The sequence below is a fragment of the Eubalaena glacialis genome, chromosome 3 (genome assembly GCF_028564815.1).
Source record: "Eubalaena glacialis isolate mEubGla1 chromosome 3, mEubGla1.1.hap2.+ XY, whole genome shotgun sequence".
Taxonomy (NCBI): domain Eukaryota; kingdom Metazoa; phylum Chordata; class Mammalia; order Artiodactyla; family Balaenidae; genus Eubalaena; species Eubalaena glacialis.
This window is the reverse complement of record NC_083718.1, coordinates 172843874-172866974: the sequence shown is the minus strand read 5'-3', so window position 1 is coordinate 172866974 and position 23101 is coordinate 172843874. Positions and strand designations below refer to the sequence as shown.

Here is a 23101-nt window from a genome sequence, read left to right as displayed (position 1 = left end):
CTTTTCTAACCCCATTCCCACCCGCAAGAAAATTGTTTCTTCATTTGTACCATAGCACTTCACTCATAATAGCTCTTAACATTTAGCATTGTAATTATTTGTGTGAAATAAATCTGTCTTATTCATGTAGCAAGGCACCCGGCACATAATAGACAATCAAATGTTTATTGGAAAAAGAATTACTTATTTTCATTACTACTATAAAATCTAAATAATTTAGATCTAAATAATAAGCTAAAACAGGAAGAGGGTTGGATAAAGGGGATAAGAAAGGTTAGAAATTGCCAACTCTTCTCCCTACCTGACCACACCCAGTCCATCAGTTTGCTCTTTCTTTTGGACCTTGCAGGTGGTGAGGACCCAGGGAAGCTGAGCCATGCCATGTTAAAGAATGGCCATACCACCCCCATAGGGAGCGCCAGATCTTCTAGTCCAGTCCAAGTAGAGGAAGAACCAAGAAGAATAGCAAATCTTAAGAAGCCTATTCCAGAAGAGGACCCAAAGAAGCGACTAGGTAATTAACTCTGAATTTTTTAGTTTAAGAGCCATGGATGAGTCATTCTAATTTACTTCAGAGGTTTACAAGAGCCAGGGGAGAAATAAAATCCAGAGGGACTTCTGTTCTCCTCTAGCAGTTCCTCACCTAGTTGCCACTTTAAGTAGAATTTCTCCCCTCATTCTTGTATTCACAAAATACCTAAATGTGTGATTCTCAAGGACGGAACAGGATGTTAAATATCAGATAACTGTAGGACTTTTTCAAGCTGCACATTCCTCCTCCTCCACCCAAGGGACTCTGTGTCCAGTTGCCTGGCTCTTGTATGAAGAATCACTACCATAACAAGCCTCTCTTATGATTGAGAAAGTGTCATATACCTTAAGTATGTTGAGGTTGGAAAACTTTGTCCATAAACCAATCTATACATTAAATAATGGATGGAGTTGACCATAAGCTATGGGTGTGTTAGCTTTTTTCAGTCTGTCTTGTAACTCTTTCCTTTTAAATCACATCTGTTATTACACAGGCTCAACTGGAAGCCAGCCTAATTCTGAAGCAGAGTCCATTCCTGAGAATGTACCCAAACAGCCTTTACTTCCTCCTAAAAGACACTTGTCCTCTTCTCACGAAGCAAATGAAGGGCACGCAAAGGATGCCACTTCCTCTGGCAGCACGGCAAGACCACTCTCCTCCACGTCCACCACTGCCATCACCACAGCACCTGCTGCCACCACGGCTGCCACGAACCCAGCAAAAACTGTTAATTCCTCTGTCCCCCCTTCCCAAGCACCCAGGACTCTGCCTGCTTCTCCTGCCAGCACTAACACTACTGCTACCCCAAGCCTCACTCATACGGTCCCTGCCAAGCAGCCCCCTATCCCTCCCCCTAAACCAGCTCACAGAAATAGCCACCCTGTCATTGGTAAGTAAGTCTTTAGATTTCCATTGTTTGGGGTTTGGTTTGGTTTTAGACGGTTGTTTTATTGGATAACTGGTACAATATTGATTTTTTCTGTGAGAGAGTTCTCCATAGCTTGTCCCTCTGAATGCCCTCAATATAGAAAAAAGCCTTGAAAATGAGGCAGATGGCTATAAATGGAAACAGAGTGGTATCAAATATCACTAAAATTAGGTTCAAGTTTTGGGGGATTAATATTTATTTTCCTAAAACAATGTTTCTGAACTACTGTTTGTAGTTGGGGGACTGTACATGTGAAGACCACAATGGGTTTGACCCGCTTGGAGAAAAGTGTTTTTTTTTTAACCTACTTTAAACTGCCAATGCCTTCCTTCAGCATAAATCCAGTAGATAAAAAGGTGATTGTATAGGTGCCAGTGTAACTTGCGATTCAGTGTCTGGCGTAGTACATTCATGGGGAACTGTAAAGATATTTAAATTATCCTGATAAAATCATGTTTTGTCTCAGGAGAGTTAAGAATGCTACTCTTAATAAAATAAATGGTGGAAGAATGAAAGCAGGGAAGATAACCAGTAACTTTTTATTGGTTTAGTAAATTTTTTACATTTACCTGAATATATTATATTATATTTAGGTCAGTTTTCCTTATATAAATTTAGAGGAATTTTTAAGAAAGGGAGGAGAGGAAAAAAGGTAGTTTTTCAAGAAAAATGATACTAGGCTTAGTACTGCTTAAAGTTTTTGTTAATGATTGGAGAAACAAAAAGTGTGCTCATCAGATGGCTAATTAACCAAATTGTATGGAGTGACTAGAACCTTGAAAAACAGGCTTAGAATTCATTGTGACTGTAGCAGGTTGGAGGAGCATGATAAAAACAGGATGAAGGTTATTATTATTATTATCACTACCTTGGATGGATAGTGCTGTGTTGACTTATCTCTGAGGACTGAGGAGCTTTCATATACTTATTTTCAAAACCTCCTTGTGAAGTTTTATCTATTTTATCTATTATATAGTTAGGGCAATAAGAATGTGAAGAAGTTGTGATTGACTCAGGTTGCAGTTAGTGAAAGATAGAAACCAAACACAGCCTTTTCAACTCTGGAGTACAGACCTCTGTCCTGTATACTTGTGTTCTCAAACTGTTGTCTAGACAGGGGTTCTCATCATGGTCACCTGGAGGGCTTGTTAAAACACAGAGTGCTGGGCTCTGCCCTTAGAGTTTCTAATTCAGTAAGTCTGGGGTAGTGCCTGAGAATTTGCATTTCTGATGAGTTCCCAGATGATGCTGATGCTCCGTATATGGGGACCACACATTGGGAACCACTGCTCTAAACCAGTAGTACTCCCCCCTTTTCAGGGTAAGACAATATTAAAAAATGATAATATGTGTACTGTATCCTGGGCTAAACTGCAGAGGCCACTCTTGGCCTCAGATGAATAGCCCAAAGCAATAGGCCCTGTGACTGAGGGACCAACATCAGTCCACAAGTGGTCCTCGGCAGAAAAAGAAAAATAGGATAGTTCACAGAGTTTTTATTAAGGTTAAGTAGACTTGATTTAAAGAACTATCCTTTAGGGAGTTCCCTGCTGGCCTAGTAGTTAGGATTCCGAGCTTTCACTGCCGTGGCCTGGATTTAATCCCTGGTCGAGGAACTGAGATCCCACAAGTTGTACAACACAGCCCAAAAAAAAAAAAAAAAAGGACTATCCTTTATTCTGAAATTATGGAGCTTCCTAATTCTTTGGTGTTAAAAGACCATTTCTTCCATGCAGGGGTTATGTTCATAAGTGGTTTACTGAATATCAAGCCTTAGTTGAGGGAATTCACTGGCAGTCCAGTGGTTAGGGTGCCATGTTTCCACTGCTGGGAACCTGGGTTCAATCCCTGGCTGGGAACTAAGATCCCACAAGCCACGCGGCATGGCCAGAAAAAAAAAGAAGCCTTAGTTGAAAATAATAAAAATTGACAACCTGAGATTGGTTGAGAATCTTTTTAATAGTATGGTCCACGAAACCCAAACATTTGGAAACCAATGGTTAGACATTGCTATGTCTACTAACGGGCATAATAGTATTAGGACTAATTAGTAGTGTTGGGACTAAGGAAGGACCACCATAAATAACTGAACAGATGAAGGGAATTTGTAACCCCTCCAACGAACATTTTGGCATCTTTCCCACGGAACTACAGCCAAATGCCATTGGGTATTTGTACCAGAGGGTATGTGTACCAGAGGTCATTTCCTTTACTTTTCAGGTATATGTTTTCCTTAAATTACCAAAGGTAATTTACTTTATCAATTCAAATGTTAAAATACTCAAATTTGGTCTTGTCAGGGGTGGGTTTTGTTGTAGATGGAATAGCTAACCACTACTTTTAGACAGACAGCAAAAATCCAGTCTACCAAAAAATATCTTTTATTGATCCTGAAATTCACATTTTTCGAATCCTTTTTTATATGTGTATGCAGTATTTGTCTAGAAGGACCTTTTAAAATTTTACTTATAAAGAGTGACATTAAAGCATTATCAGATTAGCTAGACTTTTACTTTGAATGCTGCCAATGGGAATGGGATTTAGTGCAGTTAAATTTTTAATTTAGGGAAACTTGAAGTGTTGCTCTCTAGGTAAGACATATAAAACCTTTGAAAACAAGTGAGGGGTTTGGGTAGAGGGTTGGAGGTTGGTAACCAAGAGAACTACTATTTAATTATTTTGCAAGGTTGACCTTTTGTGATGCGTTGATCCACTTCTTAAAAGCCATTTGGAACTCTCCAAAGGGACTTTGTGGAATCAACACCTGAGACGTTGTGGGCTTTGGGGGATCACATAGGGATATATACTGTCATGATACAGGGTAGGGTCCTCTCATCTAGTAAACATGTATTGAGGACCCACTATGTGCCAGGCACTGTGCCCCACCCTGTGAATATGCTGATAGAGACAAGGGGTGCCCTGTTGTCAAGGAGCCCATAGCGTAGTGAAGAGTGGAGATGGCGGATTGGACATAAAGGACAAGAAGAGGTGTGGACACTAATAAAAAACAAAGTCAGTGGGATCCAGACGATGGAGCCTCATAATGAGTCCCGGGAACTAGCTGAGTCCTTACCAGTTTGTAGTATGATCTTGGGCAAGTCACATAACTTCTGTGGCCTCAGTTTTTGCTTCTGTAAAATGGTAAAGATGATCTCTTGTATAAGAAGAATATGAAGTCAAGGACAGAAAAGCACCTTGCTTTCTTCAAAGGCCTCTGCGTTTGCTATAAAAATCCAAGATATCATTGATAGTTTAATAATAAAGTGCTGAGATATCTAGATATCATTATTTATCAGTATATGGTAACAATGCCTGATAGTGTTTGTTTTTTTGTTTCAATCTGCATGTTTAAATTTTTTAATGGAGTACTGTTAGACAAAAGAACTTATTAGCCACATTTTTTTTGGTTTTTTTCATATTAACTTTATCTGCACCAAGATCAAGTCATAAAAAGTTGTCATGTCTATTATCATAGTAAAGAAGTGAGAAGTTTCTCATCAGAGTATTAAGGTAGTGGTCTTCCTACACCTCTGTACATTTATTAGGCCTTCTAGATATTTAAATATTAATTTTGTTTCCGGATGGGATAGCTAGGGAATGGCAAAGCCATGAAATGGTATAATTTGCCCGAAAGATTAAGACTGAGCTCAGCTCTAATTCTAGGCCCTGGGCTGGCCCCTCAAAGCACTGTAAAGACATCTTAAATTGAGGTGTTGCTTTCTCTTTTCCAGCTGAACTATCCCAAGCAATAAACAGTGGTACGTTGTTATCAAAGCTGTCCCCACCTTTACCGCCTAAGAGAGGCATTCCATCAACCTTGGTACCCACCTCAGAGTCTGCTGCTGCCACTGCCACCACCACAAAAGCACCAAGTGATCAGAAAGAGAAGAGCACATGCTCTGTGGGCTCCGAACCCCTGCTGATGATCCCCCCTACCGCCCCATCCCCCCCACTGCCTACTCATATACCTCCAGAACCCCCTCGGTCACCTCCATTCCCTGCTAAGACTTTTCAAGTTGTGCCAGAAATTAAGTTTCCACCTTCCTTAGACCTACCCCAGGAGGTTCCCCAGCAGGAAAGCCAGAAAAGGGAAGTACCCAAGAGGATGTTGGACCACAGCTTTGGGGAGCCCCATGTACCCTCTAGGCTTCCCCCAGTCCCACTGCATATCCGAATCCAGCAGGCCCTGACCAGCCCACTCCCCGTCACTCCTCCCTTGGAAGGCTCTCATAGAGCTCATTCATTGCTCTTCGAGAACAGTGACAACTTTTCTGAGGACAGCAGTACCCTGGGTCGGACCAGGTCACTTCCCATCACTATTGAAATGCTGAAAGTGTGAGTGCCTTTAAAGCTTGCTTCTTGTTCCCTCTTTACTCTAGCTAGCCCTTCTTGGAAAAAATTACTTATAGAGAGAAAATGTGAATAAATTTAAATTAAGAAGAATACTCAACAAATAGGACATGTTCTTGAATTTGAACTTTTACTCTCCTGATTTCTATAACATTGTTTCCATGGCAGAAATTTCCATGATGATACAAAAATTATAAACTTCTGTACTTGAAAATTAAAATCACTATGTATTTTTATATGATATACGGGAAGCAGTGTAACATGGTGCTTAAGAACATTGACCTTGGAGTAAGATAGCTGTGGGTTCAAATCCCAGCTCTGCCTCTTATTTACTAGTGTGCAGTAGTGTATGTTACTTAATCTTCCTGCTCTTTAGTTGTCTAACCTGTAAACAGAAACAATACCTACCTCATAGGCTTGCGAGAATGAAATTAGACAAATCTGAAAGCTCCAGTGCCTGGCACAGAACCTGGTAGAGAGGGACAGAGAGAAGCCTAGAGAAAAAGAAGGGAGCTCTGAAAGATAGCTCAGTATTCCAGCCCCACAGACTGAAACTGCTCATCTTTTCTCTCCCTCATCTGTCCCCAAACACTCAATCTGTTCACAGTAGCATTGGTACTTATACCTATTTTGTCTGTCTTTTTAAAATTCAGACGAATTGTGACTGAAGATTAACACTTCTTGGCAAGTTGGAAATTTGTCTTAATAACTAAAAGAATTGTTATAGAGCTCTTGCAGTATCCTACTTTTTGGTTTTTTTGCCATAATCTTTTGTACTTCCTGGTATTATTTATTTCGCATCCTGGAAAGAGACAGTTTAGGAATTTGAAGTAGACTAAGTCATAGTTTTATGCCTCCAGAGTGTAAAGCAAAGAAGTTAGTTTTCATCCTTACTTCTCTTTGCTTCCTTGGTTTAGGAAATGTGTTAAATATTTTTATTGAGTATCTTCCATGAGCCAAGTACTGTGTTAGATGCTGTGTAATCTTCTCATTCAATCAGACCAAAGCAAACTTGCATCTTATATATTGATCGTCAGGGCCCTATGTGCAAGACACTAGTGCATTCTAGAATTTGTCTATTTCATTCTCACAACAAGCCAACAAGGTAGGTATCATTCACATTTACAGAAAAATTAAATAACTTACAAGCTAGTAAATAAGTTGTAGATCTGGGATTTGAACCCGGAGCCCTTTAGATTAATAGCTGCTAAAAAGTTTCTTAGCAAGAATGTAAAAATTAAGGGAAATAAACTATACATTATTTCATTCATGGACTTTTTCATGGTTATTCAGTAGTTTGCCTTGCAAATCAGTTATTCTTTATGTCTCTGAAAGGAAAATGTAAAATGTAATTATGTTAATTTGTTAGTCCAGACGATGAAGAAGAGGAGGAGCAGATCCACATATCTGCATTCGATGCAGATGTAGCATCTACCTCAGTCGTTCCTAAACGACCACAGTGTCTGCAGGAGGAAGAAGAAGGGAAAGAGAGTGACTCTGATTCAGAAGGTCCTATTCAATACCGAGATGAAGAGGATGAAGATGAAAGCCATCATAGTAAGAAAAGGAGGGAAAGGGAAGGAGAAAGTTCTCTTACAGATAAAGCTGTGTGCTGGTCTTAGCAAGTGTAAGATGCATGGAAGCAGGCACCCTCTCCCATCGAGTCGTCTGGCTGACTGCTCTTGGAAGGCTCTGTGAAAGACTCTTGTCCCTTCTGTTCCCGTTGTTATAACAAGCCAGTGAGAGGGAGCCCAGTAGGTTGAGTCAATCAGTTTTGTATGTGTTTGGTTTTGATTTAAAAATTATTTACCTTGGGCTTCCCTGGTGGCACAGTGGTTGAGAATCTGCCTGCCAATGCAGGGGACACGGGTTCGAGCCCTGGTCTGGGATGATCCCACATGCCGCGGAGCAGCTGGGCCCGTGAGCCACAACTACTGAGCCTGCGCGTCTGGAGCCTGAGCTCCGCAACAAGAGAGGCCGCGACAGTGAGAGGCCCACGCACTGCGATAAAGAGTGGCCCCCACTCGCCGCAACTAGAGAAAGCCCTCGCACAGAAACGAAGACCCAGCACAGCCAAAAATAAATTAATTAATTAATTAATTTTTTAAAAAAATTATTTACCTTGATGGTATTAAAGAATGTGGAGTAAAGGAAAGTTGGTATTTGGGCTTTGTGGAAAAGACAAAAGTGATGCTCTCCTTCAGCCTAGTGAGCTTCCTGTGTTCATGGGGCAAAGAAAAAAAACATGTTCATGTACACACATCTGCGAATAATAGAATCCTGATTCCTAAAAGTGGAAAGCAGCTTTAAGAGTAGGAACCTTATGAGGTGTGTTAGTGCAAGTGCCTCTGTGTTGTAATTCAGAGGCTGTCCCCTGCTTAGATCATCCCTCCTCTAGCAACGCTTACTAAGAAGAAAAATGTAGACAGAGAACTGGTAGAAGTGAAAAGATATTTTTAGCCCGTCTGAGGCCATCTGCTAAAAAGATTTTTAGATGTCCTCAGTTTTACCCCCACCTCTCTGTTAGGTGGATCATCAGAGGCCAGCTAGAAAGCTGGGATTGTGATATTGTTTGTTCAGACTCTTACCTAGCTCCAGGTGAGGTTGAGCTTTAAGCTTCTACATGTTTTTCTTTCCCTTGTACAAAGGTGCTCTGGCCAACAAAGTGAAGAGGAAAGACACACTGGCAATGAAGTTGAACCACAGACCCAGTGAACCTGAAATGAACATGAATTCTTGGCCTCGAAAAAGCAAAGAGGAGTGGAATGAAATACGGCACCAGATTGCGAACACGCTGATCCGGTAGGCCTTTTCTTAGAATAGATTGATTTGATTTGATTATGCCAGTATATGTCTTAGAGACGTACTTTGTGGTGGAGCATGCAGGTATCTTTTTTTGTTAATTTTAGAAATAGCATAATTTTTAAAAATACATATTGTACACAGATGGGTATCTTCTAAAAGTTTGGAAATTAAGGAACTAGATGGCTCCCAGAGCTTTAAACCATGAGATAGATCTCACAGCTTTACACCATAAGATAAACATAAGTATGGTTTTTTTTAAAGTTTCTAAGGATTTAGGTGGCTCCCAGGACAGCAAGCCTCTTCTGGCTTACTCAACCATGAGGTGCCAGCCCAGTTAAAAATCACACACATAATTTCCATTGTATCTATTTCACATGTTCCATGTAACTGCCTCCTTTCAATGTGTTAGTATATTTTTCAAGTCAGCTGGAACCAAAAGCATAGAGAGACTGAATGCAGGCCAGCTTCCTGCATCTGTACTACACGTGGAGTCCAGGTATACAGACAAGTGTTTGCCCACCTCAGATGTTCCTCTCGGAAAGTGGAACTCCTGGCATATTCCTTAAAAACAATTAAATAAGGATGCCTGTTAATTAAAATATATTCTCCTCTCCTACCTCAGACACGTGGCTTTGCTGATGGCAATTTTAATGCAGAACTGTGGCCCTCTGAGTGTCAGCAAGAGACCATCAAGATTAGGAATTAGTTAAGAATGGGGATTCTTTTTTCTTTTAGTTTTATTGAGATATATTTGACATACAGCACTGTATGAGTTTAAGGTATAGAGCATAATGATTTGACTTGCATACACCATGAACTGATGACCACAATAAGCTTAATGAACATCCATCGTCTCCTATAGATACAAAATAAAAGAAACAGAAAAAAAATATATTTTCCTTGTGATGAGAACTCTTAGGCTTTACTCTTTTAACAACTTTGATACATAACATACATGTTAATTATATTAATCATGTTGTACATTATATCCCTAGTATGTATTTATTTTATAACTGGAAGTTTGTACCTTTTGACCACCTTCATCCAGTTCCCCCTGTCCACCCCCTGCCTCTGGTAACCACAAATCTGATCTCTTTTTCTATGAGTTTGTTTGGTTTTTGGAGTATAATAGACCTACAATACTATATTAGTTCCTGGTGCACAACATAGTGGTTTGATATTTCTATGCATTGCAAAATGATCACCACAATAAGTCTAGTTACCATCTGTCACCATACAAAGATATTACATTATTATTGACTATATTCCCACACTGTATATTTCATCCAAGAATGGGGATCTTTAATAATAGATTCCTTTTTGCTTTATTGCAATGCTAGTTGCTCATCTTTGAGTGTTTTTTCCCGGGTCATAATCATCTTAGAAGAGCTTGTTGGACACTAGCAATGAATAGTCTAAAATTAAAATGTAGAAATACAAGAGATTAACATTTACAATAGCAATTTACAATACCATCAAAAATCTTTAAATACCTGTGGATAAACCTGACGAAAGATTGTGTAAGACCTGTGCACTGAAAAGTATAAAATAATGCTGAAGAAAGTAAAGAAGACCTAAATATATGGAGACAAATAACATATTCATGGATCAGAAGTCTCAGTATTATCAAGACATCAGTAGATTTAATGCAGTTCCAATCAAAAGACCCCCAGGAGGCTTTAACTGACAAACTGATTCTAAAATTGTTACGGAAATATAAAGCAACTGTGAAAAAGAACAGGATTGGAGGACTAACACTGTCTTATTTTAAGACATATTATAAAGCTAAAGTAACCTAAACAGTATGGTATTGACGTAAAGGTAGGATAGACAAAGAAATCAATGGAACAGAAGAGAGAGCCCAGAAATAGACCCACCCATATATGTGCAACTCATTTATGACAAAGGTACAAAGACAATTTCATTGAGAAGGGATGGTCTTTTCAACAAATGGTCCTGGCACAAAAATAACTTCAATTCATGCAGTGTATCATATAAAAAATTAACTCAAAATGGATCATAGACTTAAATATGAGAGCTAAAACTAAAATTTCTAGAATATGGGTTAAAGAAAGATATCTTAGATATGATCTCAGAGCATGATTCTTAAGAGAAAAACATTGGTAAATTGCACTTCATCAAAATTAAAATTTTTTGTTCTGTGAAAGACAGTTTTAAAAAAAATGTAAAAATAAGCCACAAACTGGGAGAAAAATATTTGCAAACCATGTATCTGATAAAGGTCTTATATCTAGAATATATGAAGACCTCTCCAAACTCAATAAGAAACAACCCACTTTTTAAAAGGTGGGAGAAGCAAGGACTTCCCTGTTGATCCAGTGGGTAAGACTCTGCCCTCCCAATTCAGGGGGCCCGGCATGTGGAAGATCCCACATGCGGCACACTAACTAAGCCCGTGCGCCACAACTACTGAGCCTGCGCTCTAGTGCCGCGTGCCACAGCTACCGAAGCCCGCGCACCTAGAGCCGGTGCTCCGCAGCAAGAGAAGCCACTGCAATAAGAAACCCGCACACCGCAATGAAGAGTAGCCCCCGCTCGCCGCAACTAGAGAAAGCCTGCGCACAGCAACGAAGACCCAACGCAGCCAAAAATAAATAAATAAACAAATTTATTTTTAAAAATAAAATAAATAATAAAAGACTGATAATATTAAGAGTTGCTGAGGATGAGGCCCAGCTGGATTCTCACACAGTGGTGGTAAAATAGACTGGGAGTGTAAAATAGACTACTTTGGAAAACAATTTGTAAGTTTCTTTAAAAAAATCAAACAACATATGATCCAGCCATTCCATTATTTCTAATAGTCCACCGGAAATAGAAACAACCTAAATGTCCATCAAAACATAAATGGATGAACATGAACATAGTCCTGTGATGGAATACTACAGAGCAGTAAACAGGAATGAACTATTTATAATGTCACTACTTGGATGGATCTCAGTAATTATCCTGAGTGAAAGAAGCTAGACCAAAACAGAGTACATACTGTATGATTTTATATAAAATTTTAGAAAATGAAAACTAATTTATAGTTACATAAAACAGATCATTGGTTGCCTGGGGGCAGGGAGGTTGAGAGTAAATAAAGCAGATGAGCGTTTGCCTGGAGGCAGGGAGGTAGAGATTACAAAGGAAATGAAATTTTGTCAGGGAGGTTGTAGTGGGTAGAGTTGTATGTTCCAAAATAAATCCTAATCTCTGGTACCTTTGAATGTGACCTTATTTGGACAGAGGGTCTGTGTAGATATAATCGACTTAAGATGAGATCACACTGGATTAGGTAGGCTCTAATCCAATGACTGGTGTCCCCATAAGAGGAGGGAAATTGGGACGGAGAGACACAGACACACACACAGAGAACGCTGTGTGACTAAGGCAGATACTGGAATTATGCATCTACAAGCCAAAGAACGCCAAGGACTGCTGGCAACCACCAGAATCTAGGAGAGAGGCATGGAACAAATTCTCCCTCTGAACCTTCAGAAGGAACCAACCTTTCTAACACCTTGATTGTGGACCTCTGGACTCCAGAACTGTGAGAGAATAAATGTCTGTTATAAGCCATCCACTTTGTAGTAATTTGTTACAGCAGCCCTAGGAAATCAGTCCAAGGGTGATAGACATGTTCCTTACCATGATTGTGGTGATGATTTTTTTTTTTTTTAAGATTTTTACCCTGAGGAACTAAATCGTTTAATGAACTTTTTTTTTTTTTAAATCAGTCATCAATTTTATACACATCATTGTATACATGTCAATCCCAATCTCCCAATTCTCTTTTTTTTTTAAATATATTTATTTATTTTATTTTTGGCTGTGTTGGGTCATCATTGCTGCGCACGGACTTTCTCTAGTTGTGGCGAGCAGGGGCTACTCTTAATTGTGGTGTGCAGGCTTCTCATTGCCGTGGCTTCTCTTTGTTGCAGAGCACGAGCTCTAGGCACGCGGGCTTCAGTAGTTGTGGCACACGGGCTCCGTAGTTGTGGCTCACGGGCTCTAGAGCGCAGGCTCAGTAGTTGTGGCACATGGGCTTAGTTGCTCCGCGGTATGTGGGATCTTCCCAGACCAGGGCTCAAACCCGTGTCCCCTACATTGACAGGCAGATTCCTAACCTCTGCGCCACCAGGGAAGTCCCAGTGATGATTTTATAGGGACATACATATGTCAAAATATCAAATCATGCAATTTATTGTATGTCACTTATACCTTCGTAAAGCTGTGCTGGTGTTTTTTTTTAATGAACGTTGAAAAAAGAAAAGCTTTGAAATACATAAAGTTGTAAATTGTATACAAAATGGGGCTGGGAGTTTTCTATGCAACTAAAGAGTTACTAGCACATAGTTCAAATACTGTCAGAGCTATACGTTAAAACTAAGAAATGAAGAACTTTCTGATTCTAGAAATGACAAGTTGTCATTGGTGAATAACATCTCAGAACTGGGAATGAGATGAGAAACTTCATCAAATATTTCAGAGGGGACTGAAATTAAAATCATAGGTTTTACAGAATATAACTCCAAAAGAGACAACCTTAAATTCCAGTGGTTCCTAAAACACTGGTTTAAAAATCAAAAGAGAGGCTTCCCTGGTGGTGCAGTGGTTAAGAATCCACCTCCCAACGCAGGAGACACGGGTTCAAGCCCTGGTCTGGGAAGATCCCACATGCCACGGAGCGACTAAGCCCATGTGCCACAACTACTGAGCCCATGTGCCACAACTACTGAAGCCCGCACACCCTAGAGCCCACGCTCTGCAACAAGAGAAGCCACCGCAGTGAGAAGCCTGTGCACCACAACAAAGAGTAGCCCCCGCTCGCCGCAACTAGAAAAAGCCCGCATGCAGCAACGAAGACCCAATGCAGCCAAAGATAAATAAATAAATTATTAAATAAATAAATCAAAATCAAAATCAAAAGAGGACTTCCCTGGCGGTCCAGTGGTTAAGACTCCACGCTTCCAATGCAGGGGGTGCAGGTTCAGTCCCTGGTTGGTGAAGTTAAGATCCCACATGCCGCACAGCCAAAAAAAAATAAAACAAAATAAATAAAATAAAAATAAAAAGAGGAACATCAGAGTCATATGGGAAGCATTATGCATATATATGTGTATACACACATACACACACACACATATATATATATATATACAGTCTCAGTCCTCATTCAGGTTTCCTAAATGAGAATTTTTATTAATATCTTTGAGGATCTGTGTTAACCCATATGCTGAAGGAGCAAATCTGTTTGGTTGCCACCAGAACAGTCCAAATCTTCATTTTACACATGAGTAACTCAAGGTCTAACTGAGCTTTTTTGTGGTGATAGGGCTTGCTGGCATCAAAGCTAGAACTAGAATCCTGGCCTCCTGTTTGCCTGTACAATTCCTTTTTATGTTGTAATATCTGTATTAACACTTTCAGTGTGAAAAGTGTTTCATAAACACTTTTCATAAGGTGTTTCAAAAGTGTTTCATAAACAGATCTTTATAAACAGGACCGGGAGATTTAACATAGACAATATTCTTATTTATCTCCTTTTTAGACGACTGAGTCAAAGACCAACACCAGAAGAACTAGAGCAACGAAACATACTACAACGTGAGTCCAGCTATGGAAATGAAGTCTTACAGATTTTCTTTGTGTGTTTCTGACTTTAATATACATGACAGAAAAGAGAAGCATTTTTCAACAAGGGCCAAGGAGAGAGTATTCTAGCCAAGGAAGGAGTATTCATACTTTTTACCCCTGAAGGAACATAGTTCCCCCCAAGCTTCCTTTACAGGATATCATTATGATATTATTTAGTGTACTGGGATACTCCAGAAAATTGTATTTTAATTTTCTCATAGTATCCTGCACCTACCTTGGGCATTTGAGAGGTTTTGACAGCGTGTGCTGCCCAACTTTTCTCTGTCTTAAGAGAGGTAAGGTAGTGGTTGTATATTTGGAGTGGACCTTCCTATTCCTAGTGGAATCTGAGAGCTGGGACCCCAGAGCAAGTCCCAAATGCAGCAGTTGTTCTGCCTTTTTCATCTCTTAAGGCTTTCATACCTCCGAAGTCAGAAAATAGGACCATGTATTTAATTTGCTTTCTGTTTATGTAAATGACTAACTGAAATAGCATTCTAATCCAGTACAGATTTATTTTTCCCGATTATAGGGTGAAATTTGTCCTTAAATACCTCCACACTGAAGAGGATTAGGCTTCATAGGGTTACAAGTGTGGGAGCCTTTATAGACATATCATGTGAAACCTAGTGTGAGCTCCATTCTCCATTGTTAGTGGTTACTCTTGAGCAAAGATCTGCGAAGTTTTTCTTACAGGGCACATAGTAAATATTTTCAACTTTGCAGGCCAAAAAGCAAAAGGAAGCTATTATGTAGGTACTTATCAAACCATTCAAAATGTAACCATTTAAAAATGTAAAGGCCATTCTTAGCTCATGGGCAGGAAAAGTACAGGCAGCTGGCCAGATTTGATACCATAGTTGGCTGACCCATGCTCTTAAGTATTTGACTACACCAGTTGACAAGAACATTGTCTTGATTAGCCAGTCCCAAAGTAAGTATTTTATTCTGACTTGGAGCCTGTAAGAAATATCTGTGTATGGGACTTCCCTGGCAGTCCAGTGGTTAAGACTCCAGGCTTCCACTGCAGGGGGCCCGGGTTCAATCCCTGGTCGGGGAACTAAGATCCCACATGTTATGGGGTGCGGCCAAAAAAAAAAAAGAAATATCTGTGTGTAACTACTGAAACGTTTGATATGCAGATTGCCATTTTGAAGTAATATTCTTTGTTTGTGACTGTAAACTGTAGCTAAAAATGAAGCTGATCGTCAGGCAGAAAAACGAGAGATTAAACGTCGGCTCACTAGAAAGGTACACTGTCTCAGTCTGTCCACTTACTGTGTGTCTTGTATTTGAATGACCTGTTTGACTGGAAAGAAATAAATTTGACTTGAATTGCCATAGATTGCTGTGAAAATAGAACACATGATGAAAATACAGAAAACAACACATCATTATAAGAACTTTTTTTCCCCCATTTTTACTGTTTAAAGAAAGCCTGGCACAAGAAGGTGCTCAATAAATGTTTGCACAAGTTTTGACCTTTTATTTGGTAGACCTGGGATTTTGGTGTAGACTATAAAAGCTGTTGATGTGTGGAAACGGTAACAGGAGGAGTGTGTAGAATGCAATTTTGCAAGGCAAACTGGTGGTTTTCTAATCAGAGGAAGAACTGAACTTGACCCTTAGTAACACCTGAAAAGTATGAAAAACCAAATAGGATTTTCTCATTGGTCCCAAATCAGTTAGGGTAGAATCTTTTCTGTACCAGACTTGTGTTAGCCCTTAAACTCTGGGATTAAGCCCTTTTTCTTTTCCCTCCCTCCATAATAGTTGGTAATTACCTCCTGTAGATTCTTGGAGTTGGTCTGAGTTCTCTAGACATTTCTTAAAAGGTATAAGAATCCCCAGGAGAGCAAGGAATCTAGGCATTTTCCTCCTGCTTTTTCCCACTTCTCCCCTTCCCAGGACCGGAGGAATTATCCTTGATAGATTGGGGGCGGCTAGAGGCCATCACTGGACTTACTGCCTTCAGATTGAGCAGGTTACCTGATTGTTCAACCTTAAATCATGATTTGTTACAGAATCTGATATCTTGGGCATTATTCATGGTGAAAGGAAATTCACCCTTAATATTACCCATTAATAGATATTGCTTTCATATTAAATGTATTCACTTTCTAATGTATTAGATATGAATTTGTAGCCCTGACCCTTTTGCTACCCAAAATGTGGTCCACGGAGCAGAAGCATTGGCATCACCTGGGAGTTTGTAAGAGGTGCAGAATCTCAGGCCCCACCCCAGATCTGCTTAGTCAGAATCTACACTTTAACCACATCCCCAAATGGTTTGTATGCATGTTGAAGTTTGAGAAGCACTGGTTATACTGGTTTATAGCAATGGTTCTCTGTCTTGGCTATGCACTGTGGAGCTTAAAGAAACAAACAATCCCCTGATACCCGGAATCTCTGAAGATGGACCCAGGGATCAGTCATGTTTAAAGGTCCCCAGCTGATTCCGATGTGCATTGAAAGGTTGAAGCTCTGGATTAGAGGCAGTTTGAATGCATGATTGATGCCTAACTCCTGGCATAGTGAACTGAGAGCCTCCATTTCTTTCAGCTCAGTCAAAGGCCAACTGTGGCTGAACTACTTGCCAGGAAGATTCTGAGGTTTAATGAATACGTGGAGGTAACAGATGCTCATGATTATGACCGGCGAGCTGACAAACCTTGGACCAAACTGACCCCAGCTGACAAGGTGTCTGTCGTTTGTCTCTCTTTCTTTATTTGAAGGGTACAAGACATTAACTAGAAGGGGGAACCATAAACAAAATTTCTACTTCTCGTATAATGTTAAATATCTAAGGTACAAAATACCAAGATGCACCAACCAAAACTTTATACTAATGACTTCACCACCACCACCAAAACTGAAACAGAAGAAAATCCCTGCTACGTCACAGAGTACAAAAATCTGGAAATACAACACATTTTTTAACAGTGGTTATGTTTGGTTGGAGGGAGTTTGGATGGTATATTTTAGTAATTACCCATATTTCACTTTTATAACAGGACAAGCATTTTTACATGCTGTGGAAACTATAAAAAGTACAATATCTCTTTGGAGGTCTTCAAGTGTTTCGATTTAACTGGAGAGTTCAGGTTTATTATGAGATGAAGGGTGTCAGGAAAGGCGATATGCATCAGGCTCAGAGCTTCACTCAATGTGTTGACCTGGCTTCCTCCCTCCCTCTGGGTTGCCTTCCGGGGGTCACATTCACTCACAGAGTTAATTAAGCACAGTAGAGACTAGATGGCAGATACACTGCTGTACTCTAGCAGACAGAAGATGCTGAAGCGTTTTTGTTTCTACTCTGCAGGCTGCCATAAGAAAAGAATTAAATGAATTTAAAAGCTCAGAGATGGAAGTTCATGAGGAGAGCAAACATTTTACACGGTAAGACCCAAATACTGTGAGCTAAGTAGAGCTCCACCAAAAAGCAAATGTAGCAGAGTTGTTCAGCTAGGAAGAACTCTAATGACATAGTTAAAAGAACAACACTCAGTGTTAATTGCAAGAAGACTACGTTAAGAGAAACGGATGAGAACTAAGAGGCATAGTTCATGCCTTACTGAGTATGGCATTTTATGTATATTATTTAATCCTTGCATCAAACATACCAGGTGTGTTCATATCCCCATTTTCTTGATGAGGAAGTAGACTCAAAAAAGTTAAGTAACGTGCTTGACTTGCACAACCAGGATGTGCGGAAAGGGATGAATGACTAAAAGCCACTGGGTGCTCTCTTCTCTGCACTTCACTGTCCCAGGTTATGGATGAGGAACTGTCGCTGAGCTAGACAACAGCCTGCCCTTTCTGGTTTCAGTCCTTTCTAGCACAGTTGATCTTACCAATTTAGTGTATAAATGTCATGAAACAAGCCAAGAAGCATTTTGATTTGGAATTACTGTTGTGATTAAGGACCCAGCCCATACCTAAAGACTCAGCGAGCCACAAATGGAATCAGTGAAAGTATCTAGGTGACTCTCAGAACATTTATAAAAGGAGGCTAAATGAAAGAAGTTATAATGACAATTACAGTTTGCTGTAAAAAAAAAAAAGGAAGAAGCAAAATTGGAAAATAAAATATTGTTAAACATTTTTTCGATCACAGTACAGACAAATGGTTATTTTAACTACAGAATTTTTTTGTACTGAACTCTGACAGGATTAGAGAAGGCAGATTCTTTGAACAACAGTAACACCATTCAGGGTGCTGTAATATGAACTCAAATAACAAACCATACTTGCCAGCAAGGAGATTATAGTCTAATCCAGGAAGAGACCTATGTACCACTGTGTACAATCAATATGATAAATGCCTCAGTCATTCTGAGGCCTGAATCTGTCAGGTTTCGTATCCCAACTCCACCATTTCCTGGCTATGTCAGTGTTAGCTTTTTTTTAATAAATCTATTTATTTGTTTGTTTGTTTGTTTATGGCTGTGTTGGGTCTTCATTGCTGCACGCAGGCTTTCTCTAGTTGCATTGAGTGGGGGCTACTCTTCGTCGTGGTGCGCGGGCTTCTTATTGCAGTGGCTTCTCTTGTTGCGGAGCACGGGCTCTAGGCGCGCGAGCTTCAGTAGTTGTGGCACGTGGGCTCAGTAGTTGTGGCACGCAGGCTCAGTAGTTGTGGCTCTCAGGCTCTAGAGCGCAGGCTCAGTAGTTGTGGCGCATGAGCTTAGTGCTCTGCGGCATGTGGGGTCTTCCGGGACCAGGGCTCGAACCCGTGTCCCCTGCATTGGCAGGCAGATTCTTAACCACTGCGCCACCAGGGAAGTCCAGCGTTAGCTATTTTTATTATTAGTAGTATTAGTAGTAAAGTACCATATTGAGCAACAATACAAGAAAGTCATAGAGAAGGTGACATTTAGGCTGCATCTTAAATTATGTAAAATAATTTATTTGGACAGGAAGGAAGGAAGGAACATTGTAAGCAGAACTACCAGCTTTAGCAAGACTTTGGGAGGCAGGAAAATGCGTGTTCTGAGTAATAGAACATGTAGCTGGAGCAGAGGATGGATGGGGGCAGCATGGTGAAGGTGAGACTAGCAAGATGCGTTACAGTCGTGTTCTGAAGAGCTTTGACTCATGCTAGGATATTGGAACCATTGGAGTTCCGTGTATTTGGGAAAAAGCCCTGGTGGAACTGTGGAAGGTGATTTGGAAGAATGACGAGACCAGCAGCAGGGAGACCAATTAGGAAGCAACTAAAATAGAGTGAGCATGCTGCTAGCTCAAACCAGGGGAGATAGGTTTGAAAGACATTTCAAGCATAGAATCAACAAGATTTGGCAATCTGTTGATTACAGGGATGAACTAAAGGAAGTAATCAAAATGACTCCTTAGATTTCCAATGTGATTTTTGAAGACTGTTTAGTTAATAAGGAGTTCAGGCGAACAGTTTAGGACATTTATTCAGTGAATATTCAGCACCCACTACCTGATAGATACAGTGCTAGGTGCTTGGGATATAGCAGAGAACAAGATAAAGTCCCTGTCCTCAAGGAGCTTTTATTCTAAAAGAGGAAGGCAGACAGTGAACAAACTAGAAAGTCAATTATACATGTTGAGTCTGATGATCCTGTGACACATGGAGGGGGAGCTGCCTAGAAGACAGTTGGATATTCAGCCTAGAGTCCAGGGAGAAAAGCAAGGTATAAAGATTCAAATTTATGAAAAAAGATAGTAGTTCTTAAGGAGAAAAGTGCTTTGTATTTAAAGGGTGGACAGAGGAAAATGAACCAGGAAAACATTGAGGAAAAGCAATTGAAAAAGAGGGAAAACTAGGGAAAAGATAGTGTTACGGAAGTCAAAAGAAGAGAGTTTCAAGAAGGAAGGAAGAGGATCAGGCGTATCAGATGCTACAGAAATGTCAGGTAGGATTAGAGTGGAGGAGAAGTAACTTTTTAAAATTGGAACATTCATTTCATTACTTTTAAGATAATACAGTTGACCTGTGAACAAGGCAGGAGTTGGGGCTCCCACAACCCTCTGAACAGTTGAAAATCCACGTATAATTTATAGCTCCCCTCCATATATGTGGCACCTCGGTATCCATGGTTCCACTTCCTACACAGGCTATTCAGTCATGTAGTTCTGTGGTATTTACTATTGAAAAAACTCCACGTACAATTGGACTCGCACAGTTCTAACCCTTGTTGTTCAAGGGTCAATTGTAATAGCAAAGAAATCTACGATATCTGGTAACTCGGCTCTTTTTGATCATCTGTTTTAGCTACCACCGTCCATGATGCTGAAGTTTGAGAGAGGATCTAAGCAACCCCCTAAAACAGGGCTGCCTTGCTGCTTCAGTCTCCAGAGCGACATGGAGGGAACTTCAGCACTTCTCAGCGCAGCCAGAATTGAGTCCTCTGGGATATAGTTCTGGGGTGAACAGCACTTCTGTGAATGTAGCATTTCACTGGAATGGATTCTCATGGGCTGCCTTGGGCAAAGCTGAACACTTTGTCAGTGCTTTTGAACCTTTTAATATTGCAGCATACCTGAGGGCTCTTCCCTCACCAGCCACCAATGTTCTGAGTCACATGCAGGTTCCAGGGTTTATTGGCTGCACCTCACCCTCACCCAAGATGACTGCCTGTGCTGAGGCACAGTTTGCACCATTAGCCTTACCTGCCCTGTCCTGTTGTGAGACCCACCTGTGTAGGCGCTAAATTCTAGCCATCACATCCAGTTGGTGATGGGGGAAACCTTCTGGAGGCCCCCAACCTTCTGGAAAAAGGGGCCCCCACCTCCAGGGGAAGTCTTCATACCACACTGGCATGTCAGCTGAAAGCACTGCACTATACCTCTTGTAACACAGCAGTACAGTCCTCTTCAGGCAGTCCAGCCCAAGAGAAGCTCAGGATCTGACATGTTCTTCCTTTTGGCACAAGTCATTCTGACTTTTATCTGTAAAAAAAAGAAAGAAATCTTGAAGAAATGATGGGAACTTATGTTTTTCCTATCTGTTAAACAGTCTGAGCTGCAACCAGATTCCAAGTTGGGAAAATGAGAAAGCATATATGTTTTCTGTATATAAAAACAAAACCAAAAAAGGCCTTTACATTGAGGCTAACTTGGCAGAAAACTGACTCATGGCTTAAATTGTATAGGCTATTGTACTTTTGTTGTACCAAATGATACTCTAAATCATTCTAACCAAGAGATGTATTTTCCCCCATAAAGGAGAGTTGCAGCAACTCTGTGGGAGCACTTGTGTGCTGTCAGCCCCACACTTCCAGCCAGAATCACAGCAAGGTCCTGGGGATGTGGAGTGCTAGATAGAAAAAGGTCTTTGGAGAAGCAGTTAGGAGGGGCAAGATCATGACCCACTGCTCCTCTCTTTTCCTCAGTACTGTTTGCCTTCTCCTGCTGCACTCTTTGTCTTAACTCCCAACATTGATCTTCCTGCTGACCCTCTCTGGGAGCTTCCACCTCACTCACCCCTCCTCTTCCAAGCTGTAGCCGGTGCAGTTGGTGCCTGGGCATTGACTTAGGCCCCACTCCTTTTTGTATGTGTAATATATATTAATATGATTTCCTAAAACAGAAGATTCAGTTGCTTTCTTTGAATTTTTACTGAAAACCATACAGCCTTACTATTTCCCTCTAATTCCTATACACTCTAAGTGGAAGGGAAAAAAATAGTTTCTACTTAACTGATGAATGTGGCTTTTTCCCTTTAATGTTCAGAAAATTGTGGCTATTTTATAGATTTCTTCTGATTTCTTCTGCAGTCCATGTTGTTCTGTATGTGATCTTTCAGTGGATTTTTCTCTTTTCCTCCTTTCATGTCCATGTAAGATTTGCTGAACAATCAGAATATCAGGTTAAAACAAAGCTAAAGTGACCTTAAAAGGTAGTATCTTCCCTCCATATGGGGTATAGGGAGGTATTTGGATTTCTCAGTAAACGTCAAGTGCTTTATGGCTGTGGAGATACACTGGGCCCACATCTCCTTCAAATTCGTTAACATTTGGTATGACCAAGGGAAGATAAGTGACAATTCTACAAAGTTGTTAGAGGTCTGTATATAAGGTGGCCACACATTAAGTGTTAACTTCTTCTAACCTTTCTATCTTGTTGTTTTGGAAACTATTTGGCTTATGCCAGCATCCTCTGTGGCTTCAGATGACATTTTTCAAACCCCTTTCACCGCCTTCCTTTCCCTTAATGTGCCAAGCTTGAAACAGGATTTGATTTCCTGAGCTACTTGTCTGCTTTCTATGTGCCACCAAGGAATCTAGTTCATCTTTCATCTCATTCATGTTCTTTTGAAACAAGATACTTTGGGGGTCAAGTCTTTTCAGGTGTTTATATAAATATATATATAAAGAGGATTTTGTGTTCTTTTTCCGTGTAAGTAACAATTCACAACCATAATGTAAAGAAGAAATAAAAGCCTGTTGTATTGTACTTCAAGATGCTTCCCTGATGTACAGAATCTCCTTGTAAAATAAATAATTGCATTGTATATCAGTCTTCCTATCAATATTAATTATTAATGTATTTTAGAATTAAAAAAACAAATTATACTATTCTGGTGTGTAGTGTTTATTTTTTATGTTCTACCTCACTCCAAATGATTTAAGGTTGCTTAAAAATGCTCCCTAAGGGACTTCCCTGGCAGTCCAGTGGTTAAGACTCCGTGCTCCCAATGCAGGGGGCATGGTTCAGTCCCTGGCGGGGGAACTAAGATCCTGCAAGCTGCACAGTGTGGCAAAAAAAAAAAAAAAAAAAAATCCCTAAAATATTGCTAGACACCCTAAATGAGAAGTAGATGAGGGGGAAAAATTATAGTAAGAACATTAAATGTAACCAGAGATGAAGGTCAG

The 23101-nt window shown here is 40.2% G+C and overlaps 1 protein-coding gene across 12 annotated transcripts in view; it reads left to right on the top strand.

The window, feature by feature from the left end:
- The window catches only part of PHACTR4 (phosphatase and actin regulator 4), a 113976-nt gene extending 91175 nt beyond the window's left edge, over positions 1-22801 (top strand). For all 12 annotated transcript variants that reach the window (XM_061184641.1, XM_061184642.1, XM_061184644.1 and 9 more), the window contains 10 exons: positions 350-514; positions 1026-1421; positions 5192-5795; positions 7180-7367; positions 8459-8612; positions 14173-14228; positions 15448-15509; positions 16821-16958; positions 17581-17657; positions 20500-22801. In XM_061184641.1, the coding sequence (XP_061040624.1) occupies positions 350-514; positions 1026-1421; positions 5192-5795; positions 7180-7367; positions 8459-8612; positions 14173-14228; positions 15448-15509; positions 16821-16958; positions 17581-17657; positions 20500-20515 (1856 nt within the window). In that variant the 3' untranslated portion in view covers positions 20516-22801. The remainder of the gene's footprint in view (positions 1-349; positions 515-1025; positions 1422-5191; positions 5796-7179; positions 7368-8458; positions 8613-14172; positions 14229-15447; positions 15510-16820; positions 16959-17580; positions 17658-20499) is intronic.
- The last annotated feature ends 300 nt before the right edge of the window (positions 22802-23101 follow it).